General features: G+C 42.0%; 1 protein-coding gene across 1 annotated transcript; it reads left to right on the plus strand.

Moving 5' to 3' along the window:
* The first annotated feature begins 13,800 nt into the window (after positions 1–13,800).
* epdl2 (ependymin-like 2) lies at positions 13,801–15,680 on the plus strand. The gene is made up of 6 exons (XM_046317797.1): positions 13,801–13,963; positions 14,151–14,185; positions 14,514–14,648; positions 14,786–14,972; positions 15,175–15,259; positions 15,448–15,680. The coding sequence occupies exons 1-6, from the start codon at positions 13,888–13,890 to the stop codon at positions 15,572–15,574; spliced, it is 645 nt and encodes a 214-aa protein (XP_046173753.1). The 5' UTR covers positions 13,801–13,887; the 3' UTR covers positions 15,575–15,680.
* Positions 15,681–16,616: the final 936 nt, after the last annotated feature.

Below are 16,616 nucleotides of genomic sequence, written 5' to 3' on the forward strand. Positions count from 1 at the left end.
AGGTGTTGAAATATTGCAGAAAAAAATGTGGGGTTACAGTTGATTTCAAGACATCAGAAGTGTCCATAATGCCAAGTTCTGTAAATGACCTGGTTTTTAACATTTATTTAAAGCCTTTTCATCAATTTATCCTCTTTTATTTTTACGTCAGATGGTCCAGCACTATCCTCAGATAATGGCTTGAATATTTTGTTCTAATTCCCATTTCGGGGAAAGCTTAAAATGGAGGACATGTGCCATGTGCCATGATTAACCAAAACACAGGGCCCTAGGTATGACACTCTGACCATTCCAAACATACCACACAGATACAAACACCTGGAAACTGCCATGAATTCACAGTCACACACAACAAAGTGAAAGGCACATCTGAAGGTTTAATGTAGGCCAACAATTGCAGGTGCTTTGGAGATGTTTAAATCAAAGCAATCCTCTGCATGCTGTGCTTGCAGAGCACCAATTGTTTATTTACTATACAAATGTTTCAGCCTTTTGGCCTTTGCCAGTACATACATTTGTGTTCTGACGAGGGTTGAAAGAAAGAAACACAATTAACTTAGCAAGCGCAATGTCAAGTAAACATACAGTACCAGTCAAAAGTTTGGACACATCTATTCATTCAAGGGATTTCCTTTATCTGTATTTTCTACATTGTAGAATAAAATTGAAGACATCGAAACTATGAAATAACACATATGGAATCATGTAGTAACCAAAAAAGTATTAAACAAATCAACATATTTTACATTTGAGATTCTTCAAAGTAGCCACCCTTTTCCTTGATGACAGCTTTGCACACTCTTGGCATTCTCTCAAACAGCTTCATGAGGTAGTCACCTGGAATGCATTTCAATTAACAGGTGTGCCTTTTTAAAAGTTCATTTGTCGAATTTGTCGACTTTCTTTCCTTTTTAATGCGTTTGAGCCGGTCAGTTGTGTTGTGACATGGTAGGGGTGGTATACAGAAGGTAGCCCTATTTGGTAAAATACCAAGTCCATATTAATGGCAATAACAACTCAAAGAAGCAAAGAGAAACGACAATCCATCATTACTTTAACTTCTTGCGTCGAGCCATCCCGGATCCGGGATCGTGACTACAGCCTCAAGCCCATTACCATAACGTAACGTTAACTATTCATGAAAATCGTAAATGAAATGAAATCAATATGCTAGCTCTCAAGCTTAGCCTTTTGTTAACAACACTGTCATCTCAGATTTTCAAAATATGCTTCTCAACCATAGCAAAACAAGCATTTGTAACAGTATTGATAGCTAGCGTAGCATTTAGCATAGCATTTAGCGTAGCATTTAGCATTAGCATTCAGCAGGCAACATTTTCACAAAAACCAGAAAAGCATTCAAATAAAATAATTTACCTTTGAAGAACTTTGGATGTTTTCAATGAGGAGACTCAGTTAGATAGCAAATGTTCAGTTTTTCCTGAAAGATTATTTGTTTAGGACAAATCGCTCCATTTTCTGCGTCACGTTTAGCTATGAAAAAAACCTGTATCCAGGATTGTGTAAATCTATCCGCAAGCTTATTAGCATAACGCAACGTTAACTATTCATGAAAATCACAAATTAAATAAAATAAATCTATTTGGTCTCAAGCTTAGCCTTTTGTTAACAACACTGTCATCTCAGATTTTCAAAATATGCTTCTCAACCATAGAACAACAAGCATTTGTGTAACAGTATTGATAGCGTAGCATAGGATTATGCCTGGCATTCATGCAACATTTTCACAAAAACCAGAAAAGCATTCAAATAAAATCATTTACCTTTGAAGAACTTCAGATGTTTTCAATGAGGAGACTCTCAGTTAGATAGCAAATGTTCGGTTTTTACAAAAATATTATTTGTGTTGACAAATAGCTCCGTTTTCTTCATCACGTTTGGGTAAGAAAAAAAACGAAAATGAAGTCATTAAAACGCAAACTTTTTTTTCCAAATTAACTCCATAATATCGACAGAAACATGGCAAACGATGTTTAGAATCAATCCTCAAGGTGTTTTTCACATATCTATCGATGATAAATCCTTCGTGGCAGTTGCCTTTGTCTTCTGAAGAAATGGAACGTGCATGGACCTGGAGATTACGCAATAATTTCGACACAGGATACCGGGTGGACACCTGGTAAATGTAGTCTCTTATGGTCATTCTTCCAATGATATGCCTACAAATATGTCACAAAGCTGCAGACACCTTGGAGAAACGACAAAAAGGCGCATTCACAGCCATATAAGGAGACATTGGAACACGGCACCTTCAGAATCTGGGGCATTTCCTGTATGAAACTTCATCTTGGTTTCGCCTGTAGCATTAGTTCTGGGGCACTCACAGATAATATCTTTGCAGTTTTGGAAACGTCTGAGTTTTTTCTTTCCAAAGCTGTCAATTATATGTATAGTCGAGCATCTTTTCGTGACAAAATATCTTGTTCAAAACGGGAACGTTTTTTATCCAAAAATTAAAAGAGCGCCCCTATCTCGAAGAAGTTAAGACATGAAGGTCAGTCAATTTGGAAAATTTCAAGAACTTTAAAGGTTTGCTGTCGCAAAAACCATCAAGCACTACACTGAACCTGGCTCTCATGAGGACCACAACAGGAAAGGAAGATCCAGAGTTACCTCTGCTGCAGAGGATAAGTTCATTAGAGTTACCAGCCTCAGAAAATGCCGCCCAAATAAATGCTTCACAGAGTTCTTGTATCAGATACATCTCAACATCAACTGTTTAGAGAAGACTACGTGAATCAGGCCTTCGTGGTCAAATTTCTGCAAAGAATCCACTACTAAAGGACACCAATAACATGCAGAGACTTTCTTGGGCCAAGAAACATGAGCAAATGAGATTAGACCGGTGGAAAGGTTGGTTACAACCTACGTGTCTTTGTGAGAAGCAGAGTAGGTGAACGTATGATCTCTGCATGTGTGGTTCCCACCCTCAAGCATGGAGGAGGAGGTGTTATGGTGCTTTGCTGGTGACACTGTCAGTGATTAATTTAGAATTCAAGGCACACTTATCCAGCATGGCTACCACAGCATTCTGCAGCGATACGCCATCCCATCTGGTTTGCGCTTAGTGGGACTATAATTTGTTTTTCAACTGGACAATGACCCAACACACCTCCAGGCTGTGTAAGGGCTATTTGACCAAGAAGGAGAGTGATGGAGTGCTGCATCAGAAGAGCTGGCATCCACAATCACCCGAACTCAACCCATTTGAGATGGTTTGGGATGAGTTGGACTGCAGAGTGAAGGAAAAGCAGCCAACAAGTGCTCAGCATATGTGGGAACTCTTTCAAGATTGTTGAAAAATCATTCCAGGTGAAGCTGGTTGAGAGAATGCCAAGAGTGTGCAAAGCTGTCATCAAGGCAAAGGGTGGCTATTTTATAGAATCTAAAATATATTTGTGTGTTCATTGAACTGTACACTGAGGTGACTATTCAGAGATGCTCAGGTGGTCAATACTTCCCTCCAGTTGATGTGCCCAAAAATGGAGCAGATATCTTATACCAATCTCTCTTTACATACATTTGTCCATAACAACCTTAGGCATCACCTCATGTCAAAAGTCTCTCCAAAATCTTTATTTTCATTTATAGAGCTTATCAAATTCCATTTTTATGACCATATTCACTTTATTTAAGTTTTATTGGTGTTTTCATTGGTGTTTTCCAGCAGCATACCACCCTGCATCCCACCGCTGGCTTGCCTCTGAAGCTAAGGGTTGGTCCTGGTTGGTCCCTGGGTGGGAGACCAGATGATGCTGGAAGTGGTGTTGGAGTGCAAGTAAGAGGCACTCTATCCTCTGGTCTGAAAACATATACCCCAGTGATTCTGGTCATTGCCCAGTGCAGGGTGCTGTCTTTTGGATGGGATGTTTTATTTTTATTTATTTAACCTTTATTTAACTAGGCAAGACAGTTAAGACAGTTCTTAACTTAGGCAAGACAGTTCTTATTTACAATGATGGTCTACCAAAAGGCAAAATGCCTGCTGCGGCGACGGAGGCCTGGGATAATTAAAAAATTAAAAGATGTAGGACAAGACACACAGGAAGAGAGACTAAGAGAACAACATAGCAGGGCAGCAACACATGACAACACAGCATGGTAGCAACACAACATAACAACAACATGGTTGCAATACAACATGGTAGCAGCACAAAACATGGTACAAACATTATTGGGCACAGACAACAAGAAGGTAGAGACAACAATACATCACACAAAGCAGCCACAACTGTCAGTAAGAGTGTCCATGATTGGGTCTTTGAATGAAGAGATTGAGACAAAACTGTCCAGTTTGAGTGTTTGTTGCAGCTTGTTCCTGTCACTAGCTGCAGTGAACTGAAAAGAGGAGGGACCCAGGGATGTGTGTGCTTTGGGGACCTTTAACAGAATGTGACTGGCAGAATGGGTGTTGTATGTAGAGGATGAGGGCTGCAGTAGATATCTCAGATAGAGGAGAGTGAGGCCTAAGAGGGCTTTATAAATAAGCATCGACCAGTGGGTCTTGCGACGGGTATACATAGATGACCAGCTTACAGAGGAGTATAGAGTACAAGCTGATTTTATACAATTTTACAGAGGCCAGTTCATGAAGGAATGCTTGCTCATTCAATTTTTTTTGCAAGCATCTATAACAAATCAGGACAGGTTGTTTCACTGAGCCACCATTACGAGCACAGGCTGTAAAACAGTGATCACTAAGGTCATTACAGAAAACACCAGACTGATGATACCTATCAGGATTATTTGTGAGGATAACGAGGAGGAGCCTTTTCTGGGTGTTTGGAGTCATACCTTGTTAAATGGGTGTCCTGACTCTCTGTGATCACTAAAGATCACATGGCACTTATCGTAAAAGTAGAGGTGTTAACCGTTAACCTCGGGTCCTGGTTAAATTCCCAACCTGGCCCTCATACCATCATGGCCACCTAATCATCCCCAGATTCCAAGTGGCTCATTCATACCCCCTCCTCTCCCCTACAGGGAGGAGGTCAGAGACCTGGCCGGGTGGTGCCAAAATAGCAAACTATCCCTCAACGTAACCAAGACTAACGAGATGATTGTGGACTACAGGAAAAGGAGGACCGAGCACGCCCCCATTCCCATCGAAGGGGCTGTAGTGGAGCAGGTTGAGGGCTTCAAGTTCCTTGGTGTCCACATCACCAACAAACTAGAATGGTCCGAACACACCAAGACAGTCGTGAAGAGGGCACGACAAAGCCTATTCCTGAACAAGTAATCAAATGGCTAACCGGACAATTTGCATTGTTTGCTTCCCCCCAGACCCCTCTTTTACGCTGCTGCTATACTCTGTTTATCAAGTATGCTTGAACGAACAGCCATCAGCCTAGAAGCAGAGATAAGGATCTCACTTCACTGAACTGACCAATCAGCAGTGAGGAGGCTTGGCACTCTGTGATCTCTTGAACACATCAACTTATATCACCAACAACAACTTCATCACTCCATCTAGTGGAGGGGTCAATGCACAGGTCAGGCAAATCCCTTCTCCAAAAACAACATCTATTTCCTAGTAGCAGTTCTGAACACAGGCCCACAACTCATTTGTTCCAGCTTTACTCAGACACACACTCAATAAATACAGAACAAAAGACAGACAAGAGGAATATAGATATCCCGTGTTCATGTGACAGTAACGCTTTGAACACACCAACAGCGTCGTTGCACAAAATAGTATGCAGCATCATTTGGATATGTACCGTATGCATGAGAAGTTCAACATTCACCTTCTGATACCATTTCTGTCAAGCCATCTACGCATACAGTTTGACGCATACGTTGGATAAATCCAACGTATGCAGCACACAGAACGCACTGCAACTGCCTCTGCAACGTAATGCTGCAAGGCAAACACAGTGTTTCATTGGAAGTGAATGTAACTGTGGTGTACCAAAATGCAATGACGCTGTCAGTGTGATGGAGCGTAAAGAGGATGTACAGATAGCCTGGGTTCATGTCACAGTAAAGAGGCTGCACAGATAGCCTGGGTTCATGTCACAGTAATGGGGCTGTACTTATAGCCTGGGTTCATGTCACTGTAAAGAGGCTGCACAGATAGCCTGGGTTCATGTCACAGTAAAGGGGCTGCACAGATAGCCTGGGTTCATGTCACAGTAAAGGGGCTGCACAGATAGCCTGGGTTCCTGTCACAGTAAAGGGGCTGTACAAATAGCCTGGGTTCATGTCACAGTAAAGAGGCTGTACAGATAGCCTGGGTTCATGTCACAGTAAAGAGGCTGCACAGATAGCCTGGGTTCATGTCACAGTAAAGGGGCTGTACAAATAGCTTGGGTTCATGTCACAGTAAAGAGGCTGTACAGATAGCCTGGGTTCATGTCACAGTAAAGAGGCTGTACAGATAGCCTGGGTTCATGTCACAGTAAAGGGGCTGTACAAATAGCCTGGGTTCATGTCACAGTAAAGAGGCTGTACAGATAGCCTGGGTTCATGTCACAGTAAAGAGGCTGCACAGATAGCCTGGGTTCATGTCACAGTAAAGGGTCTGTACAAATAGCCTGGGTTCATGTCACAGTAAAGAGGCTGTACAGATAGCCTGGGTTCATGTCACAGTAAAGAGGCTGTACAGATAGCCTGGGTTCATGTCACAGTAAAGGGGCTGTACAAATAGCCTGGGTTCATGTCACAGTAAAGAGGCTGTACAGATAGCCTGGGTTCATGTCACAGTAAAGGGGCTGTACAGATAGCCTGGGTTCATGTCACAGTAAAAAGGCTGTACAGATAGCCTGGGTTCATGTCACAGTAAAAAGGCTGCACAGATAGCCTGGGTTCATGTCACAGGAAAGAGGCTGTACAGATAGCCTTGGTTCATGTCACAGTAAAAAGGCTGCACAGATAGCCTGGGTTCATGTCACAGGAAAGAGGCTGTACAGATAGCCTTGGTTCATGTCACAGTAAAGAGGCTGCACAGATAGCCTTGGTTCATGTCACAGTAAAGGGGCTGTACAGATAGCCTGGGTTCATGTCACAGTAAAGGGGCTGTACAGATAGCCTTGGTTCATGTCACAGGAAAGAGGCTGTACAGATAGCCTTGGTTCATGTCACAGTAAAGAGGCTGCACAGATAGCCTTGGTTCATGTCACAGTAAAGAGGCTGTACAGATAGCCTGGGTTCATGTCACAGTAATGGGGCTGTACTTATAGCCTGGGTTCATGTCACAGTAAAGAGGCTGCACAGATAGCCTTGGTTCATGTCACAGTAAAGAGGCTGCACAGATAGCCTGGGTTCATGTCACAGTAATGGGGCTGTACTTATAGCCTGGGTTCATGTCACAGTAAAGAGGCTGCACAGATAGCCTGGGTTCATGTCACAGTAAAGGGGCTGCCTGGGTTCATGTCACAGTAAGACAGATAGCCTGGGTTCATGTCACAGTAAAGGGGCTGTACAGATAGCCTGGGTTCATGTCACAGTAAAGGGGCTGTACAGATAGCCTGGGTTCATGTCACAGTAAAGAGGCTGTACAGATAGCCTGGGTTCATGTCACAGTAAAGAGGCTGTACAGATAGCCTGGGTTCATGTCACAGTAAAGGGGCTGTACAAATAGCCTGGGTTCATGTCACAGTAAAGAGGCTGTACAGATAGCCTGGGTTCATGTCACAGTAAAGGGGCTGTACAGATAGCCTGGGTTCATGTCACAGTAAAGGGCTGCACAGATAGCCTGGGTTCATGTCACAGTAAAGGGGCTGTACAAATAGCCTGGGTTCATGTCACAGTAAAGAGGCTGTACAGATAGCCTGGGTTCATGTCACAGTAAAGAGGCTGCACAGATAGCCTGGGTTCATGTCACAGTAAAGGGGCTGTACAGAATAGCCTGGGTTCATGTCACAGTAAAGAGGCTGTACAGATAGCCTGGGTTCATGTCACAGTAAAGAGGCTGTACAGATAGCCTGGGTTCATGTCACAGTAAAGGGGCTGTACAGATAGCCTGGGTTCATGTCACAGTAAAGAGGCTGTACAGATAGCCTGGGTTCATGTCACAGTAAAGGGGCTGTACAAATAGCCTGGGTTCATGTCACAGTAAAGAGGCTGTACAGATAGCCTGGGTTCATGTCACAGTAAAGAGGCTGTACAGATAGCCTGGGTTCATGTCACAGTAAAGGGGCTGTACAGATAGCCTGGGTTCATGTCACAGTAAAGAGGCTGCACAGATAGCCTGGGTTCATGTCACAGTAAAGGGGCTGTACAAATAGCCTGGGTTCATGTCACAGTAAAGAGGCTGTACAGATAGCCTGGGTTCATGTCACAGTAAAGAGGCTGTACAGATAGCCTGGGTTCATGTCACAGTAAAGGGGCTGTACAAATAGCCTGGGTTCATGTCACAGTAAAGAGGCTGTACAGATAGCCTGGGTTCATGTCACAGTAAAGGGGCTGTACAGATAGCCTGGGTTCATGTCACAGTAAAAAGGCTGTACAGATAGCCTGGGTTCATGTCACAGTAAAAAGGCTGCACAGATAGCCTGGGTTCATGTCACAGGAAAGAGGCTGTACAGATAGCCTTGGTTCATGTCACAGTAAAAAGGCTGCACAGATAGCCTGGGTTCATGTCACAGGAAAGAGGCTGTACAGATAGCCTTGGTTCATGTCACAGTAAAGAGGCTGCACAGATAGCCTTGGTTCATGTCACAGTAAAGGGGCTGTACAGATAGCCTGGGTTCATGTCACAGTAAAGGGGCTGTACAGATAGCCTTGGTTCATGTCACAGTAAAGAGGCTGCACAGATAGCCTTGGTTCATGTCACAGTAAAGAGGCTGTACAGATAGCCTGGGTTCATGTCACAGTAAAGGGGCTGTACAGATAGCCTGGGTTCATGTCACAGTAAAGAGGCTGTACAGATAGTCTGGGTTCATGTCACAGTAATGGGGCTGTACAGATAGCCTGGGTTCATGTCACAGTAAAGAGGCTGCACAGATAGCCTGGGTTCATGTCACAGTAAAGGGGCTGTACAAATAGCCTGGGTTCATGTCACAGTAAAGAGGCTGTACAGATAGCCTGGGTTCATGTCACAGGAAAGAGGCTGTACAGATAGCCTGGGTTCATGTCACAGTAAAGGGGCTGTACAAATAGCCTGGGTTCATGTCACAGTAAAGGGGCTGTACAGATAGCCTGGGTTCATGTCACAGTAAAGAGGCTGTACAGATAGCCTGGGTTCATGTCACAGTAAAGGGGCTGTACAGATAGCCTGGGTTCATGTCACAGTAAAAAGGCTGTACAGATAGCCTGGGTTCATGTCACAGTAAAAAGGCTGCACAGATAGCCTGGGTTCATGTCACAGGAAAGAGGCTGTACAGATAGCCTTGGTTCATGTCACAGTAAAAAGGCTGCACAGATAGCCTGGGTTCATGTCACAGGAAAGAGGCTGTACAGATAGCCTTGGTTCATGTCACAGTAAAGAGGCTGCACAGATAGCCTTGGTTCATGTCACAGTAAAGGGCTGTACAGATAGCCTGGGTTCATGTCACAGTAAAGGGGCTGTACAGATAGCCTTGGTTCATGTCACAGTAAAGAGGCTGCACAGATAGCCTTGGTTCATGTCACAGTAAAGAGGCTGTACAGATAGCCTGGGTTCATGTCACAGTAAAGAGGCTGTACAGATAGCCTGGGTTCATGTCATGTCACAGTAATGGGGCTGTACAGATAGCCTGGGTTCATGTCACAGTAAAGAGGCTGTACAAATAGCCTGGGTTCATGTCACAGTAAAGAGGCTGTACAGATAGCCTGGGTTCATGTCACAGTAAAGGGGCTGTACAGATAGCCTGGGTTCATGTCACAGTAAAGGGGCTGTACAGATAGCCATGGGTTCATGTCACAGTAAAGCATTTTGGTGGGGGATAGGCAGATCAATACAAAGACGACCCCTTGATCCAATAGTTAAGCAGATCAATACAAAGACGTTTTTAGATCCAATAGTTAACTGAGATCAATACAAAGACGTATCCAATAGTTAACCAGATCAATACAAAGACGTATCCAATAGTTAACCAGATCAATACAAAGAACGATCAATACAAAGACGTAAATAGTTAACCAGATCAATACAAAGACGTTAACCAGATCAATACAATAGTTAACCAGATCAATACAAAGAATAGTTAACGATCAATCAAAGACGTATCCAATAGTTAACAATAGTTAACCAGATCAATACAAAGACGTATCCAATAGTTAATAGTTAACCAGATCAATACAAAGACGTATCCAATAGTTAACCAGATCAATACAAAGACGTATCCAATAGTTAACCAGATCAATACAAAGACGTATCCAATAGTTAACCAGATCAATACAAAGACGTATCCAATAGTTAACCAGATCAATACAAAGACGTATCCAATAGTTAACCAGATCAATACAAAGACGTATCCAATAGTTAACCAGATCAATACAAAGACGTATCCAATAGTTAACCAGATCAATACAAAAGCACAGAACACCAGTAGCTCAAAGCGCAACAAAACAGCAACTGTTTTTTAACCAATGGCTTATTGGTGGTTTATTGGAAAATGTATTGTTGTGATCAAACCGGATGTGCATGGGTTCCAATGGTTGACATGTGAGCAAGGAAAATATATCTCTATTGTTTTTAATCCACTTTTAAAGTTGGTAATTTTGTTTGTATTGGAAAAAAGCAGTTCTCAGAGTTGAGGTTCTCAGTTTTCACCAGAGTTGAGGTTCTCAGTTTTCACCAGAGTTGAGGTTCTCAGTTTTCACCAGAGTTGAGGTTCTCAGTTTTCACCAGAGTTGAGGTTCTCAGTTTTCACCAGAGTTGAGGTTCTCAGTTTTCACCAGAGTTGAGGTTCTCAGTTTTCACCAGAGTTGAGGTTCTCAGTTTTCACCAGAGTTGAGGTTCTCAGTTTTCACCAGAGTTGAGGTTCTCAGTTTTTGTGCGCTTTTGACATTGACCTATGTGGTTAATGGCCTTGTGTTGGAGGGGAGAGAGGCTGATAAAGATCTTAACTTGGGATTTGGCTGGCTGAGTGCCTGTTTGACTGTTAAATCATGTTTATTATGAAATTATTTTAAATATTAATACAATTGCACCCAAGGGGCCTCTAGAGGGCGCTTCTGGTCATTCGACTGCAGGAAAAGGATTCATACAATATGTCATGATAAACTACTCAAACAACCCCTAGACAATATAAAGGTTGTTCAACGGCATGGAGACATTCCTAACAACCTCCCTGCTCCATAAACCTCCGCTCAATTTCAGTTGAAAGAAAACCATCAGTACTGTGCAATGTACCTTCATCTCCTCCATGAATAAACCACAGTATCAGTACCATGAATCAGAGAATAACTCAAACCCTCTGGCTAGCGTTTTAGGAGAATGCAGAAACATACACCAGGTATCATGACTGTGGCCCATCTCCTGTACACATTAACACAAATAGACCCTAAGGGCAGCAATCAAGTGTTTTTTGCAGTAATACTATGCAATAATGCATGCCTTCCCACCTAGTCTTTTTTCCCAGGAATGAGCATATTGTCATTAAGAGTAACCATAGAGCCCAAACTGCAATATACACTGAGTATACCAAATATTAGGAACACCTTCATAATATTGAGATGCCCTCAGAACAGCCTCAATTCTTTGGGGTATGGATTCTACAAGGTGTCGAAAGCATTGACCCATGTTGACTCCAATGCTTCCCACAGTTGTGTCAAGTTGGCTAGATGTCCTTTGGGTGGTGGACCATTCTTGATACACACGGGAAAATATTGAGCGTTGCAGTTCTTGACACAAACCAGTGCGCCTAGCAACTACTACCATACCCCGTTCAAAGGTACTTAAATATTTTCTCTTGCCCATTCACCCTCTAAATGGCACACATCCATGTCTCAATTGTCTCAAGGCGTAAAAATCCTAATTTAAAAAAAATAGTTTAATTTTTTTCTCCCAATTTCAATCTTGTCTCATCACTGCAACTCCCCAACGTGCTTGGGAGAGGCGAAGGTCGAGTCATGCATCCTCCGAAACATTACCCGCCAAGCCTCGCTCCTTAACACCCGCCCGCTTAACCCGGAAGCCAGCTGCACCAATGTGTTGGACACCGTTCAACTGAAGACTGAAGTCAGCCTACAGGTGCCTGGCCAGCCACAAGGATTCACTAGAGCTCAATGAACCAAGTTAAGCTCCCCCCGGCATCAATAGCGTTCACCTGGTCAGTCTATGTCATGGAAAGAGCAGGTGTTCATAATGTTTTGTATATGTAACGGATGTGAAACGGCTAGCTTAGTTAGCGGTGTGCGCTAAATAGCGTTTCAATCGGTTACGTCACTTGCTCTGAGACCTTGAAGTAGTAGTTCCCCTTGCTCTGCAAGGGCCGCGGCTCTTGTGGAGTGATGGATAACGATGCTTGGAGGGTGACTGTTGTCGTTGTGTGTAGAAGGTCCCTGGTTCGCGCCCGGGTATGGGCGAGGGGACGGTTTAAAATTATACTGTTATATATACTCAGTGTACACATTCTACTAATCTCATAAATGTATTGCCTAAAGGTAAACCTTTCAATAAAGAAGATAGATGAAAGGATCTGAAACGAGAGTAGCTCCAATGCATTGTCTAGATAAACATACTGTACAGAATAGTGTGTTATAGTGAAGCCATAATGACTTTATCAAGCCCCACATGACGTTTTATACTCACATCTCTTTAAAAAAATAAATGGTATATGACTATGACTTGGTTTATCACAAGGAGCTATAATTGTAGAGTTCATTGCCCCTAGGATGACATGATATTGAACTTCCTGTGTTTGTGTGTATTGTATTGTATTGTATTGTATTGTATTGTATTGTATTGTATTGTATTGTATTGTATTGTATTGTATTGTATTGTGTTGTGTTGTATTGTATTGGTTTCAATTCTCAAGAGCACAATGGAAGACATTGGGGTAGCCTAGTGATTAGTGCGTTGGCCTAGTAACCGGAAAGTTGCAAGTTCAAACCCCTGACCTAACAAGGTACAAAATCTGTCGTTCTGCCCCTGAACAGGCAGTTATCCCACTGTTCCTAGGCTGTCATTAAAAATAAGAATTTGTTCTTAACTGACTTGCCTAGTTAAATAAAGGTAAAAAATAAATTGTGTTTTTACTCTCAAACTGACTTTTTTTTCTCCAACTCTGGGTTGTTACATTGTGTTTGTGAGAATTGAAACCAATAAAAGAAAACTGATTGATAACATTTGACATTTTATTTGTACATGTACATTTGATTGTTTTGTATTATTTGGCAACATGAATAAAATTGTATTTAACATACACACACTGAAGAAGGTTGTCACCGAATGTCTGTGTGTACTATTGCACAGTATTACTGCTAAAAATGCTTGTTTGTTGCTTTTAGGGTCTATTTGTGTTAATGTGTACATGAGATGGGCCACAGTCATGGTACCAAGGTTAGATAAGGTAATTCACTTTGTTCACCAATGGGACAACTGTATGTGTAAGTCCTAAATGGTTTTATGTTCTGTCAAACAAAACACACACACACGCACGCACGCACGCACGCACGCACGCACGCACGCACGCACGCACACGCACGCACGCACACACACACACACACACACACACACACACACACACACACACACACACACACACACACACACACACACACACGCACACACACACACACAACTTATTTTATGGATGTTTCATGACTCGCACATGACCTTCTGCTTGGCCTTGTACCATTCTCTCAGTGAGAGAGAGAACATAGAGGTGGAGTTGGACTAAAAGAGGTGTGTATAAGAACCCCTTGACTACGAGGGTGAGTCAGAGAGGACAGCTGAAGGAGAGCAAGCTGCTGCCGTTACAACGTTAGACCAACACGATGCAAGCCTACCTTCTGTTTTCCATCAGCCTGTGTCTGGCTGTTGGGAGCTTGGCAGAACGACCTCATCCATGCAGTAAGTTAGAAAAAATGTCATTCCTTATTGAGACACTTTTGGAATAACCAACTAAATGCACCGCCACGATGTTAATCAAATAACACCAAACATATTGTCTATTGCCTAGACACGCAAATAGCATGAAGAATGCCAGATTGCATCTCTATTACTATAATATGACAAATGTATGTCTTTCACATTAAAGAATCACCACCTTTGGTCGAGGGCAGTGTGGCACTGGTAAGTCTTTAAAATAATATCAAGCTCACCAGAGAAATCTTTACACGTTGTCTTTTTTTACAAACCGCTACCTTTGATACCTGTGAAAGATTCTTCCTCATAGTTGTACTAGGTTTTTATGGCAACCAAAAAAAACATTCTGTGATTTTATTTGGCTCTTTAAAAAAGAGCTACTGTGTATATACAGCAATATGATTTCATTTAATTGAGATGAGCACTAAAAGATGCCCTGATATTGTAGCTTTCCTGTTCAAATGAAATATGCTTTTCTTTAAAAACAAACTCTGAATGCTTTCATGTGTGTATTTTCTATCACACATTCAAACAGACGATCCTCAAGGAGAAAACTTTTGGTGTTGAGAAATTCTCCTATGATGCTTTTGAAGAGAGGGTGCACATCCGACTTCTTCTGGACCGGGACAACCACACCACCTACAGAGACACCCTTCTTCTTTATAAAGAGGTTTGATCTTACAGACACATATTCTCTACATTATCATCCTTATTCAGGGTTGTACTGGATGATGATATAGTGTGAAGGCCATTTCCATCCAAAAATAAAAACCATTCGGACGTTGTGTCTATCATTCATCTTCTCAGGGTATAGCTTACCGAATCTTCCGCCATAATCAAACCTGTGAGAAGGTCCACTTTAAGGATCCCTGGAACCCAATGGAGATCCCCAGGGATGCCAAGTTCCAATCACAGTTGATCATTGGGAGCCTTTCCGCTCCTGCAGAAGGGCTGCTGGTCAACAACTGGTCAGGAACTATGGCAGAGCCTCACGGTGAGTGAATGACGAATAATCTAGAAAACCTCCGACTAACTACCGACTATTATTTACATTCACTGCTAAATTCCCTTTGCATGAGTGACTTAAGAAATATAATCAAACACTTGCCATAATCCATTGGTGTGCTGTTCACATGGCTAGTGGTTTGTATCATCTCTGCACATTTGATTATAATGTCCATGCACACTCCTTACAGATGATTATCTCCTCACTTTCACTGAGTTTGGTTGCCTGCCCATTCATGCCTGGTGGTACAACATTAAGGATCAAACCCTTCTAAGGTAAGTGGTACACAATCCCAATTTTAGGCAGTTTTGTTATTGCAGTCGTAAATCACGAAACAGTCATATACAGTATCTGATGAAGGGACTATGGTCTTGTTTGAGAAACACTGCATTGAGAAAGAGCCCACGTCTGAATGCTTTTAGCCTGACGGGGGCTTTTATGTTACTGTCTGTTCCATCTCCAGTCTGAGTTTCTTTGACATGGTGCTCGGAGTTGAGGACCCTGAAGTTTTCAACCCTCCTTCTTTCTGTGACAAAGCACAGCCGGGCAACGATGCAGCACTGACAAGTTTCTTTGATGCCCTAATTTGAGTTAATAGTAATGCATCAAAGCATTTTCCTTCCTTCTCCACTATGATCATTTAAAGTAATTACTTCATAAACTATATTAAACTATTGTTAAAACAATAAACATTGATTGGACTCCTGTCTGTTTTAACCTGATGGCATTGGCGAGAAAAAAAATTACAAGATGCACATATTCAATAAATAAATGTATTTTTTCAGGGGTAACAGAAGAGCACAACCCTGTAGACACTCAAACTTTCAAATGCAGATTCAAGATTTTTTTTAAGGTACATTAACAAATGAAATGGAGCCAAATTAAAACTCCATAAGGGACTTAGCACATAAGCACAATAATTGAGCAAAATATCAGAATTGCGCTACTTGTGTAGGCAGCCATAAAGGTGTGGAAAAAATGCACTGTAGTGTCAGGTAGCCTAGTGGTTAGAGCATTGGACTAGTTAGTAACTGAACGGTTGCAAGATCAAATCCCTGAGCTGACAAGGTAAACATCTGTTGTTCTACCCCAGAACAAGGCAGTTAACCCACTGTTTCTAGGCTGTCATTGAAAATAAGAATTTGTTCTTACTTGACTTGCCTAGTTAAAGGTAAAAGTGTTCATTTCAATTGCAGCATGTTGTAATAGCAGCTATTGGCCAACAGATGGTGATATTGATCATTTTATAATATAATCATAATTTACATTACCACTTTACATTACCACTTTATCAATACATTTGAAACCTATAGAATAAAGTGGAAAATAGAATGAAATTCACCCATTTGAAGATCAGTGCTAAAGTACATTCTTGCTAGAATGGGTACCGCTCTCTTCAGCTAACATTCCACTAGGTAATTTGCAGGAGTAGCAAAGGGTGGAATGTTAGCTAATAAGACCAGTACACAGACTACTTTCTTACCACATAAGGTAACCCAAAAATAACATTCTTTACAGGAATGTGAAATGATTTATAGTAACTTCAACAGAACACTTAGTAAATCAAAGAGACAGCTCTTACAGCTTATTTTTCTCCAGGCTACTTAGTGAGTGGTGTTGGCATCATTGAGA

The sequence above is a fragment of the Oncorhynchus gorbuscha genome, linkage group LG20 (assembly GCF_021184085.1).
Source record: "Oncorhynchus gorbuscha isolate QuinsamMale2020 ecotype Even-year linkage group LG20, OgorEven_v1.0, whole genome shotgun sequence".
Taxonomy (NCBI): Eukaryota; Metazoa; Chordata; class Actinopteri; order Salmoniformes; family Salmonidae; genus Oncorhynchus; species Oncorhynchus gorbuscha.

Coding starts and splice junctions, on each gene's coding strand:
- epdl2 (XM_046317797.1), top strand. CDS start 13,888: ATGCAAGCCTACCTTCTGTTTTCCATCAGCCTGTGTCTGGCTGTTGGG. Junction 14,186..14,513: donor TCGAGGGCAGTGTGGCACTG/GTAAGTCTTTAA, acceptor ACATTCAAACAG/ACGATCCTCAAGGAGAAAAC. Junction 14,973..15,174: donor AACTATGGCAGAGCCTCACG/GTGAGTGAATGA, acceptor CACTCCTTACAG/ATGATTATCTCCTCACTTTC.